The sequence below is a fragment of the Penaeus chinensis genome, chromosome 27, assembly GCF_019202785.1.
Source record: "Penaeus chinensis breed Huanghai No. 1 chromosome 27, ASM1920278v2, whole genome shotgun sequence".
In the NCBI taxonomy this organism is placed as follows: domain Eukaryota; kingdom Metazoa; phylum Arthropoda; class Malacostraca; order Decapoda; family Penaeidae; genus Penaeus; species Penaeus chinensis.
In genome coordinates, this window is record NC_061845.1 from 18,220,052 (window position 1) to 18,227,551 (window position 7,500).

Below are 7,500 nucleotides of genomic sequence, written 5' to 3' on the forward strand. Positions count from 1 at the left end.
TATATATATACACTTGTATACATATATATACATATATATATATATATATATATATATATATATATATATATATACACTTGTATACATATATATATATATATATATATATATGTATCTATGACTATATATATACATATATATATGACTATATATATATATATATATATATGACTATATATATATGACTATATATATACATATATAAATATATGACTATATATATATATACATTTATATATGTATATATACATATATACATGTATATATATGAATATATATACATATATATAATATATATGACTATATTTATATACATATGTGTATATATATATATGTATATATACATATGTGTATATATATACATATATGCATGTATATATATGCATATATATAATATATGGTATTCATCCTGTAAGCTTTTGCTGTGGTCCCTGAGGTGGGGCTGTTGCAGGACTTAAGGCATCGGGGAACTCTGGTCCTGTTGCATTGAGACGTTGACTATGGAGGTAAAATGAGTAGCAAGATCCGTTGCGAACTCCTGAAAGAGGTGCTTGGGCGGGTCAAGGGGTAGTGACTCTCTTGATGTGGATGATTTCCAACTTCTGAAGCACCTGAAACTGGTTGACAGTCGGAGCAAGTGAGTGGGTTGGAAGGCAGGGGAGGAGGCGGGGTGTCCAGGGGGGTAGCTGCTGACAAACTGAGACGAAGCGGTCATTGAGTGCCTATGCCGCTTCACAGGGGCTGAGGCTGCTGGTGCATGGAAACGTGCATGGCCGATTTGCAAGGCCGCATTGCTCCCATGCTTTCCCATTTCATTTGCTAGGCTGCAGGTATTGTAGTTTGTTGTAGTAGGTTTTCTGGGATATTTTTCTCTGATGACTGTGTTGTGGGCTTGGTTTCTCAGCCGCACGAGGCGTTTAATGCGGCCCGTGATCCAAGGCAGGTACGGGGCGTGTTTGCCGAGTCTCTTTTCTGGAAAGCCGGAATGACGGTCGAGAGGTAATTGTGCCACTTGGGTGGCGGGAGGAGCCAGTTGGGGCTAAAGGATTGGATCGTTGCATCAGGATATACTCCTTACGATGAACTGGTGAGGAGGCTTGATCGTGGGACCTTGAAGTTGCGAGAATACAAGCTGAAGAATCAGGAACTGAAGGATTACATTGAGGGAAGTGATGAGGCTTCCAGCAAGATCAACCCGCTCGACCATGAAAGAAAAACTGTAAGTACGCCATGGACAATTCCGTTTCCTTTACCTCCTCCTCCTGTGTGTGCTTGCCGGACTTTTTTTTTTTTTTTTTTTTTTCAACATGAGCAGTGATTTTCATTATATCTGAAAAAAAATGTCATATATAATCGATTTCTCGTTTTTACCAGTAAATTATAGATTTTGTATTCATCTTCCTATATTTTTTCAATCTAACTCAGTTATCCTAGATTAAACGCATAGATTCGTACTATATTACTTAATATTTTATATAATGGGTAAATTGACGCGTGCCTTATGCTGACTGTAATTTCTTTACTACGAACGCTCTATGACCTCGTGGACATAGCTGTGATATATTGCCGTATTCTAGGCATATTTTAACTATGCATTAGTGAAATGATTCACTGAAATACTTTGAACACGGAAATATCCTCCAACTAGATCTTTTCTCTCCAGACCTCCCTACTCACCCTAGCTCCTGTCTCTCCCCTAATTCATCCCTCTCTTTCCACATGTTCCCCTACCTCTCTACCTAATTTCAATAGATCTGTCTAGGTCGCTTTTTTTGTTTTTATTTTTTTTCGTGATATTTAAAGTTCTTTCTTATCTCAATCGCGAGTGTCATTTCATCTTTATTATTGTTCTTGGTGACCCAGGGTCTTTAAACAAAGTATTTTAGCGAAATGTCCTTAAATGTGCCCACACACTTATAGCACAGATGAGATCGGCCGCCCATTGTTTTTACGACTCTACGTAAGCTTAGCATCGGTATTTCCCTAAGGGATGGGATGCCCAATTTGCGTAATAATTTTACTGCGTCTGTGCTTGTCTCGGTGGTTTCCTCTTGCACCTGAAGCATGGTGGGGGCACTTCACCGCTTTTTCCTTCGGTAATTATTATTGTTAAAGTCTAAATGTATTATACTACCACGAGGGTTGTCTTTGTCGGTCGCTCAAGCTATTTGCACCGTACGTTGTTCTGCAAGCTTGGTCTGATCTGAAACAGATTTTTCGCAATTCACTTCCTTCATGTCCCGAAAGGTTGCCATTTTTTATGAATTCGCATAGTTGAATTAATGTTACAAATACCGTAAATATATAATCATGAATGTTTCGTGAAGTCAGATTGGTTTTTGCTTTCTTTGTACGCTACCATCGCCCCCTTCGCTTACATGTCTACCCCTCCATCCTCGCCGCTCTCCCTCTCTGCCTTCCTCCCCTTCGCTTATCTAGTTTTCCTTGCACGTCATTCTATTTCTTGTTTACTCTCACTCTTGCTTTATTTATTTACTAGTGACTCTAGTAACAATCTGACCACGATTGTATTTTCTACTCGTTTGCTATACTCTGACTTACTTGTCTCATAATCTGCACTTATTCCCACACTCACTCAAATCGTTTATTCACCACTCATCTCACTCAGCCGCCACAGACGTACATCATTTCTCCCTGAATAAACCACATTGATTTCTCAAGAATTAAATGCGTTCAGAGTAGCTTATAAACTTGCGCCAGTCGTGATTTTTTGCCTTGCATTAGGGTTTATTGTATCGTATGTAGCCATGAGCAAGCACATATAACGTAATGAGTCGCTCCTGAACGAATATGTCATTCAAGACTGTCTTTGCGGACTGCGATAGCTTTTCCTTCCTTATAGTTATGCACAATGCTTATCTCTTAAAGAGTTTCACGTCTTTCTATTCAAGACAATTGCAGCTCAAGAGAGTCCTGGCGGACTGTTGGAACTGTCTCCTTAAGCGTGTTCCTCTTTCTATCCTTTAACAGCTGAATTATTTAAAAAGGCATTCAAATTGAAAATTCAAGTAAATTTGGAAGTATCAGTCTCACTGCAGTGTGATATAATATGATTATATCTTACATACTCACATGACAATGTCTTCCTCGCTCCCTTTGCCCTTCTGCCTCTCTGCCTGTGTACTCATTTCAGGAAATGACATCAGTGATACAATTGCTATGCGCTAGGCATTCAGTGAATCCACCAGGACAACAACGAGACGAGACCGCCCGTAGAAAGGCTTGGTAATTCAGTCTCGTCAACCCTGAGTCATTCAACGCTGTTGCCCGAGGCCCACCAGCTTCCACAATGTAGGGGTCCCGTTGGATAATCAGACGGTCGGCCGCTGGGGTGTTAAATCTTCGCACGTTATACTGAGAAGAGAATGACGCCTCTTACTCCCTACCAGAGCATAGCAAGTCCAAGATCCTGCCCCGTCGAAGACGACGGGTGGGTGCGTGTGCTGAGCGGTCTGAGTGGTCAGATGCCCCAGAAGGTCCTCCTTCCGAGCTACCCATTGCGCAACACGACACTGCCATCTTTAATAACATGTCCAACCTAACCGTTGCCTGAGCCACCAACGTAGGGAAATTCCAACGGAAACCCTCTGACAGATTGATAACAGCGGTGGGACTCTCTCTCTCTCTCTCTTTCTCTCTCTCTCTCTCTCTCTCTCTCTCTCTCTCTCTCTCTCTCTCTCTCTCTCTCTCTCTCTCTCTCTCTCTCTCTCTCTCTCTCTCTCTCTATGTATGTATGTATGTATATGTGTGTGTGTATGTGTGTGTATGTGTGAATGAGTACATATATATGTAAATATGCATGTATGTAGGCATACAGGCTATAGGCACGTATATGCATGCATGAAAGCACTCATGCACGCGACCGTCCGATACGCGTTTAGTACGGGCATTTAGGTCTTAAATTCGTATAATAACCGCAGCCCCGTCCAGTCGGCAGCAGACCCTCCTGTAACGCAGCCAGAGTGACCCAGATAAGAGGAGACAGGCAGAACAAAACGTTAGTCTTTTTGACTTTTTCATTAATGTGCTCACGCACACATATTTGTGTATGTGTGTGTGTGTATGCATATATATGTGTCTGTGTGTGAGTGTGTATATATATATATATATATATATATATATATATATATATATATGTGTGTGTGTGTGTGTGTGTGTGTGTGTGTGTGTGTGTGTGTGTGTGTCTGTGTGTCTGTGTGTCTGTGTGTCTGTGTGTCTGTGTGTGTGTATGTATGTATGTATGTATGTATGTATGTATGTATGTATGTATGTATGTATGTATGTATGTATGTATGTATGTATGTATGAGCGAGCTGTAACAGTTCTCAGGTACTGAGTGTGTTTGAATTAATTATTTAAATGGAGCTCTACTCTCACCATCCTCACCTGACAGAAGATATCTGATTAATATCTTCCTGGGAAGAAAGAATTTATCCACAAAGCACCATGTGAATTATTTATCTCAATTAACTTCACAGGCTCATTTCCACAATATGTTAATTCTTGACAAAAGAAAAAAATGCTTCCCGTGAGCCCCCGATGGCCCGTTGCTGGCGAGGAAGGGCTAAGACCAATAACTGTGAATACATGTTCATATTAAACCTCTAGTGAATCTAGTGAATTCACTGAAAAGAACCATTAACAAAAATGATATAACCACAAAAAATATGTGTGAGGATCCCAGATGCAAAGATAAATACCCAGAGCAAATGCACTGCAACTGTCTTCACACGTGACACGTTACCATTTGACAGTCACCAATAATTAAACATATCATTAACTTTACCCATTCACTTTAGATGGTAATAGATATTGGCCAATGAAGTACCATTCACTCAAATGTGATGGGTGTGACATTCAAAACTCAGGACATCCAGCTCAAACACGAATCAAAACAGGAATGTCTTGGTTGCTCTCCACACCATGATCTCCTCCTTTTCCCAATACCAATACGATTCCTTGAGTTTAATCGAATAAATTTCTAAAACATTTGATTTACTCTCTAGGGGGCCCTTTATAACGGAAAATTGTATTATGAAAATTATCAAAAGAATTTACTTATGTCTACTAAAACTTACGCAGTAAACATGAAGTTTGTAATCAAACCAACACTTAAGCCATGAACAATAGCGACCATTCAAACACAACGAAGTATCACAACCATACCATCAGAATTTCTTTAAAAGGCCACAGGATGAAACTAAATGTAACACAAGTGTAGTATTCCATGAAAGTATCAGTTAATAGCAACAATTCTTCAATTTATCAAGAAAGTAAAAATATAAAGAAATTCAAATCAAATTCAAACAATAATTTCTCGCTCAGTAAAGAAAATACCTGTTTCTTCAAAAACGTAAGATAAATCAATATCATTTTCTGGTGAAACAAAATTTCATCACAAGTTTCAATGTCTGTCTTGATTGATTGTTCGCTTTTGTGATTATCATTATCTAGTTATGTGATGTTTCCTTCTTTTCGTCAACAAGAAATACCGTAGTTTTGAATGCCAGTTAGTTCTGCTTACCAAGAGCAAAAATATATGTGTTAGTCATAACGATCTAGTTGTAAAGCATTTTTTACGAGAAATTTTAACCCTTGTCATGTTGCTGAAGTGTCAAGATCCCAAGCGATGTTTTACCTGATTGATATTTCATATAAACTTTGACACTATAATTTGGCCATACCACATGAATTATTATTTAGTCAACAAATTTCTTTAACTCATTCCTTTACTTGCACTAGTTAACAGTATCAATATTGCCATATCAAAACCTATAGAAAGATTATTCTCAATTACACCATTGCTAATGAGAACATTTAAGCATTTATTCATATAACATAAAAAAAAAAAAAATCTTTGGCACTTACTTCTAATTCATAGCCATCCCTCGCTGTACGATTAATCGGCGTATGACCGATTGATTTCATAAAATTTGATCGCCTCCAACAGGGTCCTCAGAAATCGATTACACTTTTCCATTGGTGTTCCGGCAGGGAGCATGGCCTCGAAATGCAGCGGAAGCCAGGCCCCCGAGGAGCAGGTGCGTGGCCAATCCTTCCCCTGGGTCTGCCTCTCATTTCCTTTCTCTTGATTTACCTTTTTCTGTTGTAAGTATGAGGTCTTAAGTTGGTTCGGACGCCTCCTGTGGTTATTTCTTTATCAATTTTGAGCTGCTAGAAGCATGAAATCTACATGAATACGATCGATCAACTCATGGCTGATATTCTAAGGACTGCGGCCCGGTACGAGACCAAGAGTGCCTGTTCTGGCATCAGCTGGGGTCAAGGTCAGAGTGGAGAGGAACATGCCACCTGCCGCATTGCTATGATTGCTATTATCACCATTGTTCTAATCTATATTATTATCATTATTATTGTTAAAATTGATATTATTATTATCATTATTATCATTATCGTCATCACCATCACCACCATTATCATTATCATCCTCATCACCATCACCACCATCATCACATCATCGTCATCATCGTCGTCATCCTCGTCGTCGTCATCAGAATATAAAAAATCATCATAAATTCTCACATGGACGAGTAAAATGATCTAAATAGATTATCATTAATTTTAATAGTTAGGTAAACAGATAATCAGGGCTATTGTACACATAATGAATTCGTTAAATCAGTCACTTCATCGACTATAAACCAGTGAAAAAAACATGAACAGACTCCTTGAGCAAAGGCTCTCGTTGAGTGCAGACTGATGGTTCCTGGGGCGTGCCAGGGCGTAGTGCTCTCCTTTGCAAGCTGTGCGCCTGCTATACTTGATTTTTTTTTTTTTTTTCAGAACCCCAAAAACGACCATGAATGGAAAAGAGGAAAATGTCCTGATCATTTGGTCTGGACGCCTTCGGACATATACACCTTAACCGATCTATCTCATTATAGAGAAATAGTGAACGTGGAAAGGACGGTACACTGGGATGACTACACAGAAGATGAAAAGGCAGGGAGGCCAATTAGCCATCCCATTAAAAATTGGCATCGAAGCCGACTAGTAAACGGTACCAAAGGGCTGTGGATTGGCCTTCCTGAGAGTTACCACAATTGGTATGGGAATGTCACCTACGAAATCATCTTCAGAGATTTTTTCAAGAAGTTTATTGCTTCTGGAAAATACAAAGCTTACTTCCTTGAGATTGTTCAGTACAATACCAAATGCATGAGCCGTTTTCTGTTGACAAAGGAAAACCAACAACCAACATATTCGGAATACGATTGGACGAAGAACGGAGGACCCTGGCGCTATGTGAATGGCAAGCACGAGTACAGCCAAAGGATAAGGACAGCGAACATCCACGTCGAAGAAGACAACGAAGACACCTTAGAAGACGACAGAGCCAACACCTTAGAATTTTTCTTCCATGTGCAAGAGGAAGACATCCCGACACTGAACGCCATGATCAGAAAGATACCGGCGCATCACAATAGGGCCAACGAAGTCGCTACTCACATGTGCCAC

The 7,500-nt window shown here is 39.6% G+C and overlaps 2 protein-coding genes across 3 annotated transcripts in view; one reads left to right on the forward strand and one right to left on the reverse strand.

Moving 5' to 3' along the window:
• Positions 1-3,522, reverse strand: part of LOC125039598 — an 11,712-nt gene extending 8,190 nt beyond the window's left edge. The window contains exon 1 of the mRNA XM_047633727.1: positions 3,408-3,522. The gene's annotated coding sequence lies outside the window, so the exon portion shown is untranslated. The remainder of the gene's footprint in view (positions 1-3,407) is intronic.
• Positions 3,523-3,878: 356 nt separating this feature from the next.
• Positions 3,879-7,500, forward strand: part of LOC125039597 — a 3,878-nt gene continuing 256 nt past the window's right edge. The window contains exons 1-3 of one of the 2 annotated variants that reach the window (XM_047633725.1): positions 3,879-4,018; positions 5,972-6,062; positions 6,826-7,500. The exon at positions 6,826-7,500 is cut by the window's right edge and continues 256 nt beyond it. In XM_047633725.1, coding sequence (XP_047489681.1) covers positions 6,021-6,062; positions 6,826-7,500 — 717 coding nt within the window. In that variant the 5' untranslated portion in view covers positions 3,879-4,018; positions 5,972-6,020. The remainder of the gene's footprint in view (positions 4,019-5,971; positions 6,063-6,825) is intronic. The other variant, XM_047633724.1, reaches the window with a different exon arrangement.